This window comes from Pongo pygmaeus, chromosome 13 (assembly GCF_028885625.2).
Source record: "Pongo pygmaeus isolate AG05252 chromosome 13, NHGRI_mPonPyg2-v2.0_pri, whole genome shotgun sequence".
NCBI classification, from domain to species: Eukaryota; Metazoa; Chordata; class Mammalia; order Primates; family Hominidae; genus Pongo; species Pongo pygmaeus.
This window is the reverse complement of record NC_072386.2, coordinates 50703641-50723070: the sequence shown is the minus strand read 5'-3', so window position 1 is coordinate 50723070 and position 19430 is coordinate 50703641. Positions and strand designations below refer to the sequence as shown.

General features: G+C 36.6%; 1 protein-coding gene across 13 annotated transcripts in view; it reads left to right on the top strand.

The window, feature by feature from the left end:
• KDM4C (lysine demethylase 4C) overlaps positions 1 to 19430 on the top strand; it is a 451156-nt gene that overhangs the window by 282407 nt on the left and 149319 nt on the right. For all 13 annotated transcript variants that reach the window (XM_063649534.1, XM_063649532.1, XM_054502416.2 and 10 more), the window contains 3 exons: positions 4383 to 4564; positions 6464 to 6677; positions 8528 to 8604. In XM_063649534.1, the coding sequence (XP_063505604.1) occupies positions 4383 to 4564; positions 6464 to 6677; positions 8528 to 8604 (473 nt within the window). The remainder of the gene's footprint in view (positions 1 to 4382; positions 4565 to 6463; positions 6678 to 8527; positions 8605 to 19430) is intronic.

The window sequence follows — 19430 nt, the reverse complement described above, 5'->3', positions numbered from 1 at the left end:
GTAAAAATCTTAGTCTAGGAGTACGGGTTTCCACCATGAAGTAAGAGCCTCACTGACTGAGGAAGAAAAAAATTAAGTGCTCTTGGCATAAAATCTTTGTTTTCTTCAATTTCTGGCAAACCTTGCAGACATTCATGAAAGAACCTAGGGAGAAAAGGAGGCCTTTTTGCTGTATTGACTCTTGTTTTCTTTTTGCTTAAGTATTTCAAGTTGATTAAGGCAAGCTGATTATGAAGTTACTGCTTGGCTTTAAGAGCGAAGCCTACATCAGGTCTTTTTAAGACCTGTATTGTTTAGCAGTGACTCTTTGATACTAACACTTTTAGAAAAATGTACACATGTATATGCCAGTGGTTCTCAGTCTTTTTGGTCTCAGGAAACCTTATGTTCTTATCTCTTCTGAGGACCTGAAAGAAGATTCTTTTATTTCCTTTTTTGTGGGTTCATTTTATTGATATTTACTTACTGGAAATCACACCAGGGAAAATTTAAATTATATTAATTCATTTAAAAATAGCAATAAAAACTACATTTACATAAACAGTTACATTTATTTTCATAAAAAATAATGATTTTCCCAAACCATAAAAAATAATTAGAAACATCAGCAAGGCTGTGGAATAGGACTTCACAGCGCTTGTCCCCTGGCAGAAACATCAATTTAACAACTATCAATGCTCAAAAATGCCTTCAAAAGAGGTACAGGAACCAGATGAGAGATGATGGCACCTGAGTATAGCACAGATAAGGAAAAAGATGCATTGAAGAGATAGGAAGGACAGTTTTGCATTACCTGTATTACCACTTCCCTAATCCCAGGTGGTACAGTGAGGAGAGGGATAGGGATACCTGTGTCGGAAGGAGAGTGACATGAGAAACAGATTTTGCCTCAGATCCCAATCTAAGGTCTGTTGCAGTGAAACCCAGCACCACACAGTCCCACAGCCCTGGATTCCTGGCTGGTACCTGCAGACTGAGCCTCCAGGATTGCTCCAGTGTCAGGCCATCTCTCAGCCTCAAGACTAGCTCAAGTGTCAGGTCAGTACCCATGTCCTTAGACTCCAGACCAGCACCCACGGAGCCAGCCTCCAAGTCTGCCTCAACAGTAGCCAGCATTTGCAGTCCCAGACTCCAGGCCCACTCCAGAGCCAAGACAACCCCCACAGACCCAGGCTCCAAGCTGGTCCCCTGGTCGAGGATGTAGACCAGCACTTGTGGACCTGGGTTTCATGCCTGCCCTAGTGAACCCAGGGTACAGATCTACCACAGAAGACCCTGGCACTGGGTCAACTCCCACAGACCAAACATCCAGGAACATCCCTGTGGATGCAGTTGACAGGACCACACCAGTGGAATGTTGGTGCCAAGCTGGCCCCCATGAACCCAAGATCCTGGCCTAACTCAGTAGACCCAAGCTTCAGTTCTTACATGGTGAACTTAGGCTCCAGATCCAACCCCATGAACCCAGGTACCAGGCCAGCTCACATACTGATGCAGACACAAGGCCGGAGGATTCCAGGAGCAAGCCTACCCTTGGACCATGCCAGATGGCCTGCCTAGAAGATTTGGATGGACTGACTGGTGAAGGGTTTTCCAAGCCAAAGCCAGTCTACAAAGGTTGGAATAAGTCACTGGTTCTTCAAATGCATGGATACCAACTCATGGTCACAAGAAACATGAATAATCAGGGAAACATGACACCACTGAGGGAACAAAATAAAACCTCAGTAACCAACAATAAAGAAATATAGATTTACAAACTGCCTAAAAGTAATTCAAAATAATAATCTTAAAGAAGCTCAGTGAGCTGCAAGTGAATACAGATAGACAACTAAATGAAATCAGGAAGACAATGCACAAACAAGTTGAGAATTTCAACAAAGAGATAGAAGCCATAAAAGAGAACCAAACATATTCTGGAGGTAAAGAACACAATAACTGAGCTGAAAAGTTCTACAGAGGGCTTCAAATTCCTGCTAGCCACCCAAGTCTGAATGACTGTAGTTTGTCTGCTAATAATTTTTTTCATGGAAAAAGTGGCGTTCCATGAAAATGGCAGGTAGTTCAACCTGCAATTCAATTAATTGCACAAGTGCTTTTTTAAAGACCACTCTTGAACTTCAGTGTGTACAGAAATACTTTACGCATACATTCCTTTTTTTCACAGATTTAATAAAATTGATGCTTTTTTCCCCCCATCAAAGGCATTATTAAGAGAAACTGCCTTTTTGTTACCTCTGTAAGTATGAGGTAGTCAATATAATGATTCCTTTGGTGCCACTGCCTTGATTCATGCTGAGACACCAACAATTTTACTGTCTACTGCTTTTGTATCACCGTTACAAATCTCAAATGGGTAACATAGTCAAATCACGGGTGTTATTATGAAAGTAGTTTTGACTATATAGATGCCATGCTACAGGATTGTGCATCCCCTGGAGTTCACAGATAATATTTTGAGAACTGTGGTTGTCTTTCAATTCCAGTTGACTCCTTGAACATCATTGGTTCGAATTGTTTGAGTCTACTTACATGCAATTTTTTTTCAATAAATACATTAGAACATTTCTCATAGACTCAGAGCAATTTGAAAAAACTCACAAATGAATCATGTAGCCTAGAAATATTTAAAAAATTAAGAAAAAGATATGTCATGAATGCATAAACTATGCAGATACAAGACTTTCATCATTTACTACTATAAACATAAATCTATTATAAAAAGTTAAAATTTATCACAACATATGCACACAAACACAGATGTAACCAAATATAAAGCTGCGGTATTAAATCATAAATGCATAAAATTAGCTGTAGTATATCCTGTGCTATAATAATTTTTTAGCCATCTCCTTTTGCTATTACAGTGAGGCCAAGTGCTGCGAGAAACAGTTTACATTTAGAGTCAGATTACTTCATTGCAAATATAGGCAAAGATTCTTATCTTTTGTTTTCAAATACTCTACCCATGGGTGAATACGAAGTGTTTTCCATTGTAAAAATAATAAGAACAAGCACCATGATAATGTGATTATTATAATCATAATGCCACCCTTTGTGCTACAGTTGGCATTTGACATATTTTGAGTTCAGTCCTTCCCATTTTGCCATCAGTGCAAATCTAATTTGACTTTTTCTAAAACAGGTAAGTCAACATGGCAAGGGCTGGAACACACTCACTCACCTGTGATTTATAGTTAAGCACGTTGCTCTACAGTATTCATTTATCAGACTTTGAAAGCTACTTATGCAGATGTTTAGAATGTGTCACAGCCCTAGACACTGGGTGCAGCTTTTATTCTGGCCACTTGCTCTGATGTACTGCCCTCTGCTATAGGCATTGAAGAGTATTTTTCTAACATGTTTGTCTTTCTGTATTTTTCTGGTGCTCTGTGAGATTTTATAAAGTGCTGTTCTTGTGGAGTAAAGAAATATACATTTTAGGCCAGGCTCGGGGGCTCATGCCTGTAATTCCAGCACTTTGGGAGGCTGAGGTGGGTGGATCACCGGAGGTCAGGAGTTCTAGACCAGCCTGGCCAACATGGTGAAACTCCATCTCTACTAAAAATACAAAAAAAATTCACCAGGCGTGGCGGTGGGTGCCTGTAATCCTAACTACCCAGAAGGCTGAGGCAGTACAATGGCTTGAATCCTGGAGGTGGCGGTTGCAGTGAGCTGAGATTGCACCATTGTACTCCAGCCTAGGCACGAAGAGCAAAACTCCATCTTAAAAAAGAAAAAAAGAAAGAAAAAGAAATATACATTTTAAAGACTTGACCCTCTAGGGGTATTTTATGAGAAGATCTGACTAGGGATTTTCTTTTATATCCATGTAATGCCAGTATATTGCTTGGCACTTTATAGCTGCTCTGTAAATGTTAATTGTAATAAATTCTTGAACCCAGAATTTAATTCAGTGAAGTTCAATTAAACTTTTATTGAGCCGTGTACTATGTTAGATGAAGAAAGTAAAAATATTGACGAAGTAGTTTCTGGACTGTGAATTCCTCTGATAACTAGAAGATAATCTCATACACATAAACCTATTTTAGTATTGGAGCTTTTACCATAGCAGTAGAGACATGGAAGAAGTAATGTGGGAAGGAGGGAACAGTGTAATTATTTCTGGTAGAGATAGGGAGGGTCACAAAATGAGGGTGGTTGTCTGGCCGTGGGATCTCATCTAGTCTTTGAGGCTTAAGGAGGATTATAAGGCAACTTCCCTTATCCTGGCTCTCTCAGGATGTATTTGAAAGACAAAGTAGCTTTGGTTTCCGGCCTTAATGTCACAGATTCTGTGGAATGTTTGCTTCTTTTGTACTTAGGGTGATTGTTTTCCCTGGTTCCCATGCTCACGGTATTTTCCTGCCTTCTCCCTTAAGAATTGCCTGAGGTTCTGTCCATTGAGGAGGAAGTGGAAGAAACAGAGTCTTGGGCGAAACCTCTCATCCACCTTTGGCAGACGAAGTCCCCTAACTTCGCAGCTGAGCAAGAGTATAATGCAACAGTGGCCAGGATGAAGCCACACTGTGCCATCTGCACTCTGCTCATGCCATACCACAAGGTAAAGGAGCCTGCTGTCATAGTTCCCTTCACTGCTCTGCCTTCCATGTGACCACATACCACAAGATTACTGTAAATTGTTGTGGGCTTCCTTTGCACATAAGAAGGAAGACATCCTTAGGTAGCTGATGGCTTTCATAGAACCACAAACAGTTTCTACATCATCCTTGAGAGACACTTTTCTGAAAGTACTTTATCTTTTTCTTTTGAGATAGGGTCGTGCACTGTTGCCCAGGCTGAAGTGCAGTGGCACAATCATGACTCCGTGCAGGCTTGTACTCTGGCTCAGGCGATCCCTCTGCCTCAGCTTCCACAGTAGCTACGACTATAGGTGTGAGCCATCATACCTGCCTAATTTTTTAAATTTATTTTTTAATTTTTGTAGCGACTGGGTCTTACTGTGTTGCCTAGGCTAGTCTTGAGCTCCTGGCCTCAAGCGATCCTTCCACTTTGATCTCCCAAATCTTTTTTGAGTATCTTATTTTATTTCATGGGAGGATTACTTTCAACTTTTCTATCTCTTTTACTAAGAAACACAGAACTTAAAGCTTACAAATAGTAGAAGCTTTCAAAGAACTTAAACTTATCTCTGTTTTTTTTGTTTGAAAATGCCATTCTCAAATAATAGAAATGTCAGTCCTAGGTCCAAATTTTAAGTGTCTCTTTTCACCTTCCCATGTGGAACATGCAAAAGACACAGCCAAGACTCACTACAAACTAAATTCTCCAGTTCATCCTCATCAGCTTGCTGTGCGTGATGTTGTTTTCAGCATCATTCCATAGATATTATACTGATAGCACCTCAGCTAATGGAGGGTCACAGTCCTCAGCACTCAAACAGTTGAAATATCTTTAGGAATCTCGTTAAGGGTGGAACTATGTGGTTCATTTTAAGGTACAATATATTATGAAGTATATTGACATGAACATTGTGTTTCGGGTTATATTTTTATTTATAGAAACAAATATTTTATTCAAGATTACGTCTGTCTTAGAGTTCCTTATAAAAATAAACTGTTCTGTTCAGACATTTCAGAGCAAGAAAATGTGTGATATCTCACATTTTTAGACTTTTGTAACCGAGGAAATAATGTATTCCCTTCATGTTTTTTAATGTGGCACTGGTGAGTGACAAACATTATTTTTCTCTTCCTTTAGTCATTAAATTTCTGGGTTTTAACTACTTATTGATTCTTATTTCTATATTATAATCTGTATATTTCTCAATAATTAAAAAAATTCAAACTAAAATCATAAGATTTGTGGAGATTTAATATAAAATAATACAGTATAAACATAAAGTAATATAAAATCTGTAAGGTAATTCATTACTTATACTTTCAAGTAAATACTAAACTTTTTTGTATCTTTTGGTGTGAGGTGATAATTTTGTTTGATACATTGTCCTTTCTTATTTAGTGACATGTGCCAGTTCTCTCTCACTTGCTTTCAAATACTGTGATGAGGCAAAAATTCTTAAAGCCTCTCTTAATACTGCTGCACACATTAAAACTGGGGTCTTCATACACTCCTTCAATTGTAGCAAGGTATGATTCTTCAGTAAATGAAAACAGATCTGTTAACTGTAGTGCATATGAAGAAGCAAAAGAATTGATGCTTTCCACGAACTAATTTTGGAAAGACACAGTTTTAGTAGCCAGTTACTTTCTTATATGCACAGACATATAGAATATTGTCCTTTTCCTGCAGATTAACATTTGGGTGGGAATCTGAGGTGGAATATTGATTAAAAAAAAACTAGTAGTTTGGTCAAGGAGGACAACAGGAAGAATAAAAGTTAGAAGTTAGTGTCTGTAACAGGAGTTAGTGGATTTGAGTGACTAGAATGATGAGCTCTTTTCCATGTTTTGCACTCATGTGGAAACATTATGTTTTTCAGCCAGATAGCAGCAATGAAGAAAATGATGCTAGATGGGAGACAAAATTAGATGAAGTCGTTACGTCGGAAGGAAAGACTAAGCCCCTCATACCAGAGATGTGTTTTATTTATAGTGAAGAAAATATAGAATATTCTCCACCCAATGCCTTCCTTGAAGAGGATGGAACAAGTCTTCTTATTTCCTGTGCAAAGTGCTGCGTACGGGTTCATGCAAGTAAATGGATCTATAATTCATCAATCACTGGCTTTTCAGCATTTCACATCATCTTTATTTCTCACTTTTTTGGAACCTGTCAGATCTGTTGCATGGACTGTTGGCATTCTTAATGGTTATATCATTCTTTTTCACATTTCTTCTGGTAAAAGTATGAGTTAGTATATTCATCCTTTTTTCACCACTTTCATGTAGTATCCGTGGAGAGCAGGTCTGTTTTTTTTTTGTTGGTTTGTTTGGGGTCCAGGTGAGGAGTCATCATGGGGTTCCTTTCACATGTTTGAATGTTACTTACTTTAAGATCTAGTTTATAAAAACTTAATTCAAAAGTCTGATATTGATTGATGACTGTTTTTCTTTGTGACTTTTAAAAGAGAAATGAATGTTCCTTTGGTTGTTCTGAGAATTGTTGTACTGAGTTAACTTTTTTTCATTCGTGAGGATAGGAATCTCTATTGCATTCCAGGGGAGAACAGTCATTACAGTTGTTTTACCCCTGGACTGAGATAGTCTCTACACCTATCTAAATTTATTATTTTTAACAATTGGATAAGTGGTAAATATTTATTGGTCTGCCATGTAAATCCTATGAAATATGTAAAAGGGATCTCATATACTACAACTCTATTTTAAGGCATTTTAATATTTCAGATCTTACCAAATCATACATTCTAGTAACACACTTAGGTGTGGCCTGCCCTCTGTCAATGTAGTTTGAATGGTTTATAATATAGATATTATCTTCTGTATTTACCTCAGAGTAATAATTGCTTTGTATTAGGGTTGAAACAGCTTCCTCATCTATCACGTATTAATTAATTAGATACTATCTACTTCCTCAAGGGATTTAAATGCTATCTGCTTGAAATATAATCATAGCCATCTTCTTTTTGTATTGAAGGCAATTTGTAACACACACACACACACACACACACACACACACACACACACACCTTACATTATTATGTGTATACAATAGGTAAAGCACCAGGACACAAAATAATTGGGATATAATCTGATTCCTGAATGTAGCAGCTATGCAGTGTAGCCATACTATTTTATACACATATGCTTTAACTCATTATTTCATGGACATGGTTAACTGTGATAGGTTTTTTCCTTGGGAAATTACATTTCTGTTATTTTGTTTTCATCTCAAATGTTATAGAAATTTTCAAAAATTATTTATTAAATCTTAACCCTCATACGGAGGGGGTTTTAATATCAGAAATATTAAAAATTACTCATTTAAATATTTCAAAATTCTCTTATCTCAAGAAGTCAGAGTGACATGTGTTCCTTGATGCCATATAATTGCTACGTATATTTGCATCATCAGCCATCACCTTAGATAGTTATTTTGAGTCAGGCGTGAACTGAATAGACAAATCAAATTGAAAATACTCCTTCATTGCTAACTCTGAATTTGCAGCATTTGCCCTATCATTGAGGTTAAAGGTAGTTAGACTTAATTTTTGAGGTAATTTTAAATTGTATTAATTTAAAAATATTAGGTTAAAATGTATTTATTGTATTATTTTTAACATTTCCTTAAACTTTGCCCCATGGATTGCAACTTATTTTAAGATGTCTGTGTGTGAACAAATTAGTAGACTTGACAGTTTAAAATTTTATTACCCATTCAAGATGTTCCATAAGTATTCACTGTAACTGTTGTGTTAGTTATCAATAAGACTCACATTCACCTTGCTTATGTTTTGTTCTATACAGTGAGAATCAAGACAGTATGGTAGGCTAGTGTCCCATTTTTATTTATTTCAGTACTGAGATCTGCAATATTTTAAAGGTGAAAAAGACCTAATGCATGGATACATGCTATTATTTTATAGGTTGTTATGGTATTCCTTCTCATGAGATCTGTGATGGATGGCTGTGTGCCCGGTGCAAAAGAAATGCGTGGACAGCAGTAAGTGGCTTATTTTAGTATTGCTTAACCTTTCTTCCCACCGCACCCCCTGTGGACACATTTAAGTCTAGTGAAAAGATAAGATTGCTCAGGTGCTTATATGTGCAATTCTGCACTTCCTTGTGTTTCTAGTCTTCCCTCTCAAAAGCGTCTTACCTGCTGGTTCTATATCCATTATAGAAATATTAGATAAATTTATTTTCTTTTTTTTTTTTTTTGACACAAAGTCTCGCTCTGTCGCCCAGGCTAGAGTGCAGTGGCAAGATCTTGGCTCACTGCAAGCTCCACCTTCCAGGTTCACACCATTCTCCTGCCTCAGCCTCCCAAGTAGCTGGGACTACAGGCACCCGCCACCACGCCTGGCTAATTTTTCGTAGTTTTGGTAGAGACGGGGTTTCATCGTGTTAACCAGGATGTTCTCGATCTCCTGACCTCGTGATCTGCTCGCCTCAACCTCCCAAAGTGCTGGGATTACAGGTGGGAGCCACTGTTCCTGGCTTTTTTTTTTTTTTTTTTTGAGATGGAGTCTCACTCCATTGCCCAGGCTGGAATGCAGTGGCGTGATCTCAGCTCATTGCAACCTCCGCCTCCCAGGTTCTCCTGTCTCAGCCTCCTGAGTATCTGGGACTACAGGCGCCTGCCACCATGCCTGGCTGATTTTTGTATTTTTAGTAGAGACAGGGTTTCACCTTGTTGGTCAGGCTGGTCTTGAACTCCTGACCTCAGTTGATCCACCTGTCTCGGCCTCCCAAAATGCTAGGATTACAGCCGTGAGCCACTGTGCCTGACTATTAGGTAAATTTCTGGTGGCAGTCCTCTACTTAGGAACCTGCAGGGACTGTCAATTTATCGTGTCCACATTTACATTTTCAAGGCTTCAGAATTTTTCTTCATTTTCTTGTCCATCCCTATTTTGCAATACTTGAAAATAAGTATTTCAAGTAACAGTCAAGGTGGGGGATCCTCAGTGACCCCTGAAGAAACTGTGTTCATATCCAATGTTTATTTTTCTTTTTTTGAGACAGGGTCTCACTCTGTCATCCAGACTGGAGTGCAGTGGCGCAATCATGGCTCACCACAGTCTCGAACTCCTGGGCTCAAGTGATCTTCCCACCTCAGCCTCCTGGATAGCTGGGACTACAGGCATGCGCCACCATGCCTGGCTAATTTTTAAATTCTTTTGTAGAGACAAGGTCTCACTATGTTGCCCAGGCTGTTCTCAAACTCCTGAGCGCAAGTGATCCTCTCACCTTGGCCTCCTGAAGTGCTGGGGTTATAGGCCTCTGTGCCTGACATCATATCTAACTTTTCAACTAGCATGAGGTCTTTCCCCACTTACTCATCCTTACATTTACACCTTAATACATTTTAGAGTTTCTGGTCTGTACTAGGCATTGCTGTGAATTTTAGACAGAATATTTAATAACAAATGATCCCCCATTTAGAGACAAAGAATTGACTTGACCTAAATTGTTTTTCCTAAAGACCTTGTTAAAAATTTACCTTACTACTTTCCTGCAGATTTTTTTGGAGCAGAAGAAAATAATAATATTATAAAAATTTAGCTTACTTCGAATCTTTGTTTTCCATTCCAACAATCTATGTCAACTTTGTTGCCATTTAATTAAGTTTTACCTTAATTTTTCTTAAAAATTGTCTTTCAAGAGGAATCAGAACATTCTTGAAAGTGAAGAACAATCAGACCTCAGCAGTGTATCCCTCAATCATGATCTCAGAGCAGGTGCTCAGCTCGATGATTTCAGCTATAATAGCAGCATTTACTTTATTCCTCAATGATCTCCAATGACAGAGAATTACACTTCCTTGCAACTGAAGTTAAAAACCTGAATGACAATATAAAGAATACGTCTTACATGATGAAAATTTTTGTCATGACTGTGTATATTTAGTTCTCAGTAAGTCTGAGAGTGGTGTCTTTCTGGATGATTTTATTGCTGGCATTCACTTTGGGGAATGAAAGAAGGGATAAAAATATGGACACTTTTTATGGTCTGAATAATCTGGTATATTTAATGTTAGAGGTTTTATCTCCCATTTAAGAAGTCCCTGCATCAGTGGGCCCAGAAAACATTTTGGTACAGGTATGCATTATTTAATGACCGGGATACATTCTGAGAAATGCATCGTTAGGCATTTTGTCATTGTGTGAACATAGTACAGTGTACTGACGCAAACCTGGACGGTATAGCCTGCTACACACCTAGGCTATACGATGTAGCCTATTGCTACTACTGGCCTGAGTAGTGTAGGCAATTTTAACACAATGGTAAGTGTTCATGTACCTAAACATAGAAAAGGTACAAAAGACATAACAGCCTTACAATCTTCTGGGACTACTGTCAGGTATGCAGTCCATCTTTGACCAAAATGTCTTTATGTAACACATGACCATATTTCCTTTCATGTGATTATTATGTTAATAAATGTAAGGCATATTTAACACAGCCAGGAAGTCCTGCTTCTAATCTTGACTATATAAATATATCAAGCTCTTATTTATTATGTAGGTCCTATTTCTAGTATATGAGCCAACATAAAATATTGCAGAATCAGTTTGGTCAGTGATGTTATCTCCTTCACCCTGAATCATAAATTTAGAAGTTAGAGATTATCTGATCAGCTCACCAAGGCATTAAGAGTTCTCTGTTCCATCCACAGTTACTGCCTGGCTCCTGTGCTCACACACTGAGCAGTCCTGTTGTCCAAGGTACCATTGTCTTTGCATGGCAACCCAGGGCCAGGCCTAGGCCACTCACCCTGATTCTAAAGCTGGTTCTGATTCATTATGCTGTTTTCATGTAGCATGTTTCATACAGAAAATACTATGATTAATCACTCTTTGGAATAGACTGAAAACATCTTTCTATTAATTTTAACTCCTTGCCCCCTCAAAAAATACAATCTTGCTATTTGTATTTTAATATTGAAACTATGTAAATCTCTATCAATTTACAGTTGAACTGGGAACTCTTGAATATAACATTACAATGATTTTTAGACCTACATAATTTGTTTCTACCTGTAAATGATCTGAATTCACAGTGGATTCCAATTGTTTTTTCAGCGTATCCATTGGAGTGTACTTTTTCTATGAAGCTCCCTTCCTATTTCTGTTGAAAAATAATTGAATGAAGTTTAAATATTGTAGAAAATTAACTGACAGTATTGATATTCTGACTTTAACCCTCTGATTTAGTGTGGTGGTGAGTGTTACAATATTAATTTTTACTAAACACTTAAGTATGATTTCTTTAAATTTTGTGGCTGCAATGATTGCCTTTTAAACGTATCCTTAAAACTGACTTCTTCAGCAATCAGTCTCATATCTTCAGTTTTACACTCCAGAGGAGCCCTAGCCTCCTTGTAAATAAAGGGCTCTAAAGCAGCTCATGGAAATCAAATAGTGCAGCTGAAGTCAGATGATATTTCATTGGTGGCTTGTAGTTCACTAACTCTCATTCCTAATTTCCTGGAATTTTTTTTTTAAAAAACCTGCCTTGTGAAGGTAAGGTTATTCATCAGGAATGTAAAATATTCCTATAGCATATTTAGTTTGAGACACATGATTATACAACAAATTTAATTGTTCTGTTGGTGTTTCCTTTCATGGTAAGTGCTTTTCAACGCCTCGTGTTCATTTTTTATGAGGTATATGAGAATTGTATGTGGTGGTTCTATTTTTTAAAGATTCTTTTTAAAAAGAGAGACTGTAATATAAAAATATAATATTTTTATATACAAAATTTTTTATATATTATATATAAAATATATATTATATTATATATAATATTATATATAATATATATATAAAATTTTGTATATAAAAATATTATATTTGTATATATAAAAATATTTTAGAAGCAAGGACACCTTATTATTTCACCCATTCCCAGACATAAATAAATAAATTCATATTAAAATGGAGTAATTTTTTCAGCTTCAGCCTGGCAAAACAGAAAGTGGAGGGTGTATGCATGGCTGGAGTCAATAATCATAGATCAGCTCTCTTTTTATTTTCCAATTCTAAAGAGTAGATGTCGCTCTAGACTCAAATTAGGAAGATAGAGATCATAGTGATGTGGGCTGGATCTTTATCTGTGACTTTCTGTGTCCTCACCATTTCTAAAGATTAGCTTCAGACGTCACTCTGATTCATTGTGCTCCCATTTTCTTACTTTTCCATTCACGTCCATTAAAATGAAAACCAAAATATATATTGCAGCTTCAATTGCATATGCTTGAGGAGAGATTAGTTACAATTTTTTATTGTACCCTAATTTGGATTCTAGGATTATGGCCCTATGCCCAACCTCAACTGAAATGAAATGATACAAAGAACTCCACAAATAACTGTCAGTCCTTGGATACAGTTTATATATTTCATAATTCTAATTAGATATCATCACTTTGAGTCCCTGCCTTACCCTATTTCAGTATTACCCAAATAAATAGACACAACTATCTGACAGCTACAGCGTTTGACTTATGGCTTATAAACCAGCTTTATTATTTCATTTTCAGCTCTGTTTGATTGAAACCCTTTTTGGTCTATTTATATAATTCTTTTTGGAGCAATTTTTCCTCCTTTGTTATATAATCATTTTAGAGCACATTCCAAACATTACCAAATCCAGATTTTAGGTATCAAAAGTCAATACTCTTGATATTAGTATCTGTGTCTCATTATTTTGACTCTTCATGTACATCTCACTACTTTTTAAAAAATATTTTTATTTGTAATTTTTTTGGTATGTTGTAGGTGTATATATTTATGGGTTACATGAGATACTTTGATACAGACATGCAATATATAATAGCCACATCAGGTTAAATGGGGTGTACATCATTTCCAGCATTTATGCTTTGTGTTACAAACAATCCAGTTATACTCATTGTGTTACTTTAAAATATATAATTAAATTATTTTTGACTGTATTCACCTTGTTGTATAGCAAATACTGTTTTATTCATTTTCCGGGTTTTTTTTTTTTTTTTTTTGTACCCATTAACCATTCCCATTCCCCTCACCCCCACCACCCTTCCTAGCCTCTGGTTACCTCCTAGCCTCTGGTAACCATCTTCCTAGTCTTTAGCTTCATGTGTTTAGTTAGTTTTTTCTAATTTTGTGAAGAATGTCAATGGTTGAGCACCTTTTCATACACCTGTTTGTCATTTATACATATGTGTGTGTGTGTGTGTGTGTATATATATATATATATATGTGTATATATATATATATACTTTTTTTTTTTTTTTTATAGACGGGGTCTTGCTCTGTGGCCCAGGCTGCAGTGCAGTGGCACAATCTCAGCTCACTGCAACCTCTGCCTCCCAGGTTCCAGCAATTCTCAGCCTCCTGGGTAGGTGGGATTACAGGCGCATGCCACCATGCTCGGCTAATTTTTGTATTTTTAGTAGAGATAGGGTTTCACCATTGTTGGCCAGGCTGGTCTCGAACTCCTGACCTCAGGTGATCTGCCTTCCTTGGCCTCCCAAAGTGCTGGGATTACAGGTGTGAGCCACTGTGCCCGGCCTGTCATTTGCGTATTTTCTTTTGAGAAATTTCAATTCAGATCTTTTCCCCATTTTTTAATCAGATTATTAGATATTTTTCCTATAGTGTTTGAGTTCTTTTTATATTCTAGTTATTACTCCTTTGTCAGATGGGTAGTTTGCAAATGTTGTCTCCCTTTCTGTGGGTTGTCTCTTCACTTTGTGTTTTTCTTTGCTGTGCAGAAGCTTTTAAACTTGATGTGATCCCATTTACCCATTTTTACTTTGTTGCCTATGTTTATGGGGTATTACTCAAGAAATTTTTGCCCAGACCAGTATTCTGGAGAGTTTCCCAATATTTTCTGTTAGTAGTTTCATAGTTTCAGGTCTTAGATTTAAGCCTGTAATCCATTTTGATTTGATTTTTGTATATGGGGAGAGATAGGGGTCAAGTTTCATTCATTTCCATATAAGTATCTAGTTTTCCCAGCATCATTTATTGAAGAGACTGTCCTGTTCCCAATGCATATTCTTGTCATCTTTGTTGAAAATGAGTTTACTGTAGATGTATGGATTTACCTCTGGGTTCTCTATTCTCTTCCACTGATCTAAGTGTCTGTTTTTATGCCATTACCAAGTCATTTTGGTTACTACAGCTCTGTATTATAATTTTAAGTTAGGCAATATGATTCTTCCATTTTGTTCTTTTTGCTTAGGATAGTTTTGGCTGTTCTGGGTCTTTTGTGATTCCATATAAATTTTAGGATTTTTTTTCTATTTCTGTGAAGAATGTCTTTAGTATTTTGATAGGGATTCATTGAATCTTTAGATAGCTTTGGGTAGTATGGACATTTTAACAGTATTGATTCTTCAGTTCGTGAACATGGATTATCTTTCCATTTTTTTGTTTCCTCTTCAATTTTTTGCATCAGTGTTTTATAGTTTTCATTGTAGAGATCTTTCACTTCTCTGGTAAGTTAAATCCTAGGTATTTACTTTTCTTTGTAGCTACTGTAAATGGGATTACTTTCTTGATTTCTTTTTTAGATTGTTCACTGTTGGTATGTAGAAATGCTTCTGATTTTTATGTGTTGATTTTCTACACCTTTACTGAATTTATCAGTTCTAATAGTTTTTTGGTGGAGTCTTCAAGTTTTTTCAAGTACAAGATTATATCATCTGCAAACAACAGTAATTTGAATTCTTCCTTTCCAATTTGCAAACCCTTTGTTTCTTTTTTTTTTTTTTTGTCTGATTACGCTGGCTAGGATTTCCAGTACTGTGTTGAATAACACAGTGTTGAAAATAGGAATCCTTGTTGTGTTACAGGTCTTAGAGAAAAGGCTTTCAGTGTTTCACCATTTAAAATAATACTAGCTGTGAGTTGGTCATATATGGCTTTTATTGTGTTGTGGTATGTACCTTCTGTACCCAGTTTTTTGAGGGTTTTCATGAAGGGATGTTGGACTTTATCAAATGCTTTTTCAGCATCAATTGCAGTGATCATATGGTTTTTATTCTTCATTCTAATGATATGATGTATCACATTGATTGATTTGCATATGTTGAATCATCCTTGCATTCCTGGGATAAATCCCACTTGGTCATGATGAATGATCTTTTTAATGTGTTGTTGAATTTGGTTTGCTAGTATTTTGTTGAAGATTTCTGCATCAGTGTTCATCAGGGCTATTGGCTGTGGTTTTCTTTTTGATGTTTCCTTTGTCTGGTTTTGGTATCAGGGTAATACTGGCCTCAGGGAGTGAGCTTGGAAGTGTTCCCTTCTCCTCTGCTTTTTGGAAGAGTTTAAGTAGGATTGGTATTCTTATTTAAATGTTTGGTAGAATTCAGCAGTGAAGCCATTGGGTCCTAGGCTTTTCTTTACTGGGAGACCTTTTTATTATGGCTTTGATCTCATTACTTGTTATTCGTCTGTTTGGGTTTTGGATTTCTTTATGGTTCAATCTTAGTAGGTTGAATATTTCTAGGAATTTACCCATTTGTTCTAGATTTTCCTATTTATTGGCATATAGTTGCTCCTAGTAGCTACTAGTGATCCTTTGAATTTCTGTAGTATCAGTTATAATGTCTCCTTTTTCATCTCTGATTTTATTTATTTTGATCTTCTCTCCTTTTTTCTTAGTCTGGGTAGAGGTTTGTCAGTTTTTTCTTTCTTTTTAAAAAACATCTTTTCATTTTATTGATCTGTTGTGTTCTCATTTCAAATTCACTTATTTCTACTCTGATCTTCATTGTTTTTCTTCTAATTTTGTGTTTCGTTTGCTCTTGCTTTTGTAGTTTTTTAAGATGCATTGTTAGGTTGTTTATTTGAAGTTTTTCTTCTTTTTTTATATAAGCACTTAACAGCTGTAAACATTCCTCTTAGTACTGCTTTTGCTGTATCCCATAGATTTTGGTGTGTTGTGTTTCTGTTATCATTTGTTTGAAGAAATTTTTCAATTTCCTTCTTAGTTTCTACATGGACCCACTGGTCATTCAGGAGCATATTGTTTAATTTCCATGTGTTTGTACATCTTCCAAAATTCTTTTTGTTATTGATTTCTATTTTTATTCCATTGTGGTCAAAGAAGATGCTTGATATTATTTCACTTTTTTTGAATGTTTGAAGACATGTTTTGTGACCTAACATGACCTATCTTTGAGAATGATCTGTGGGCAGTGGAAAAGAATGTGTATCCTGTGACCTTCGCATGAAATGTTCTGTTAATATCTGTTAGGTCGATTTGGTCTGTAGTGTAGATTAAGTGTGATATTTCTTTGTTACTTTTCTATCTGGAGGATCTGTCCATTGCTGAGTGTGGTGTGTTGATGTCTCCAGCTGTTATTGTATTGGAGTCTATCTCTCTTTTTATCTCTAATGTTTTCTTTTTTTTTTTTTTTTTTGAATTTTCTTTTCAAGGTATTTTTTTTTGCATTTTTAAAATTATTATTATACTTTAAGTTTTAGGGTACATGTGCACAACATGCAGGTTTGTTACATATGTATACATGTGCCATGTTGGTGTGCTGCACCCATTAACTCATCATTTAGCATTAGATATATCACCTAATGCTATCCCTCCCCCCTCCCCCACCCCACAACAGTCCCCGATGTGTGATGTTCCCCTTCCTGTGTCCATGTGTTCTCATTGTTCAATTCCCACCCTATGAGTGAGAATATGCGGTGTTTGGTTTTCTGTCCTTGCGATAGTTTGCTCAGAATGATGGTTTCCAGCTTCATCCATGTCCCTACAAAGGACATGAACTCATCATTTTTTATGGCTGCATAGTATTCCATGGTATATATGTGCCACATTTTCTTAATCCAGTCTATCATTGTTGGACATTTGGGTTGGTTCCAAGTCTTTGCTATTGTGAATAGTGCCACAATAAACATACGTGTGCATGTGTCTTTATAGCAGCATGATTTATAATCCTTTGGGTATATACCCAGTAATGGGATGGCTGGGTGAAATGGTATTTCTAGTTCTAGATCCCTGAGGAATTGCCACACTGACTTCCACAAGGGTTGAACTAGTTTACAGTCCCACCGACAGTGTAAAAGTGTTCCTATTTCTCCACATCCTCTCCAGCACCTGTTGTTTCCTGACTTTTAATGTTTTTTTCATATATCTAGGTGCTCCACTGTTGAATGCATATATATTTATGATTGTTATATTCTCTTGCTCAGTTGACCTCTTTATTATTATATAGTGACCTTATTTGTCTCTTCTTACAGTTTTTGTCTTGAAATCTCTTTTGTTTGATACAAGCGTAGCTACTCCAGCTCTTTTTTGCTTTTGTTGCCATGGAATATCTTTTTTTCATCCGCTTATTTTCAGCCTATGTGTGTCTTTATAAGTGAAGTGTTTTTCTTGTAGACAACAGATAATTGGGTCTTGTTTTTTTATCCATTCAGAGCCACTCTGTGTCTTTTGGTTTGAGAGTTTAGTGCATTTCCATTGTTATTGAGAAGTAAGGATATGTTCTGCCATTGTATTGTTTGTCTTTTGCTTGTTTTGTGGTGTTCTCTTCCTTTCTTCATTCCTTCATTTCTTTTATTGAAGGTGATTTTGTCTTGTGGTATGATTTAATTTTTTCCTTTTTATTTTTTAGGTATATGTTATATGGTTTTTGATTTGAGGTTGTGATGAGTCTTGCAAATACTATCTTACAACCTATTATTTTAAGGTGATAACCACTTAACATTGCATAGGCAAAAACACACAGAGGTAAAAAGAAAACCAGTAAAAGCTCTACACTTTAGCCCCTTGCTTTTTAACTTTTTGTTGTCTCTGTTTATATCTCATTATAATTTCTATGTCTTGAAAAGTTGTCATTATTAGTTTTGGTTGGTTCATCTTTTAGTCTTTCTCCTTAAGATCAGAGTATTTTATATATCACATTTACAGTGTTATAATATGCTGCATTTTTTTTTGTGTACTTACTATTACCAGTGAGTTTTGGACCTTAAGTTGATTTCTTATTACTCATCAACTTCCTTTTCTTTCTGATTGAAAAACTCCCAGGCTGGGCACGGTGGCCCATGCCTGTAATCCCAGCACTCTGGGAGGCTGAGGTGGGCTGATCCCTTGAGGTCAGGAGTTTGAGACCATCCTGGACAATGTGGCAAAACTCCATCTGTACTAAAAATATAAAAAATTAGCGGGGTGTTGTGGCGGGCACCTATAATCCCAGCTACCTGTGAGGCTGAGGCAGGAGAATCGCTTGAACCCAGGAGACGAAGGTTGCAGTGAGCCGAGATCGCACCACTGCACTCCAGCCTGGGTGACAGAGTGAGACTCCATCTCAAAAAATAAAAAAAGAAAAAAAAGAAAAACTCCCTTTAGCATTTATTGTAGGATAGGTCTGATGTTTATGAAATCCCTCAGGTTTTGTTTGTCTGGGAAAGTCTTTATTTCTCCTTTATGTTCAGAGGATATTTTCACCAGATATACTATTTTATGGTAAATGTTTTTTTTTTTCCTTTCAGCACTTTAAATATGTCATGACACTCTCTCCTGGCCTGTTAGGTTTTCACTGAAAAATCTGCTGCCAGACCGACATATTTAGAACTCCATTGAATGTTATTTTTTTCTTTTCTCTTTCTGCTTTTAGGATCCTTTTTTTCCCCTTGACCTTTGGGAGTTTGATTATTAAATGCCTTGAGATAGTCTTCTTTGGGTTAGATCTGCTTGGTATTCTGTAACCTTCTTGTACTTTGACATTGATATCATTCCCTAGGTTTGGGAAATTCTCTGTTATTCTTCCTCTTGACCAACTTTTTACCCTCATCTGTTTCTCTGCCTCTG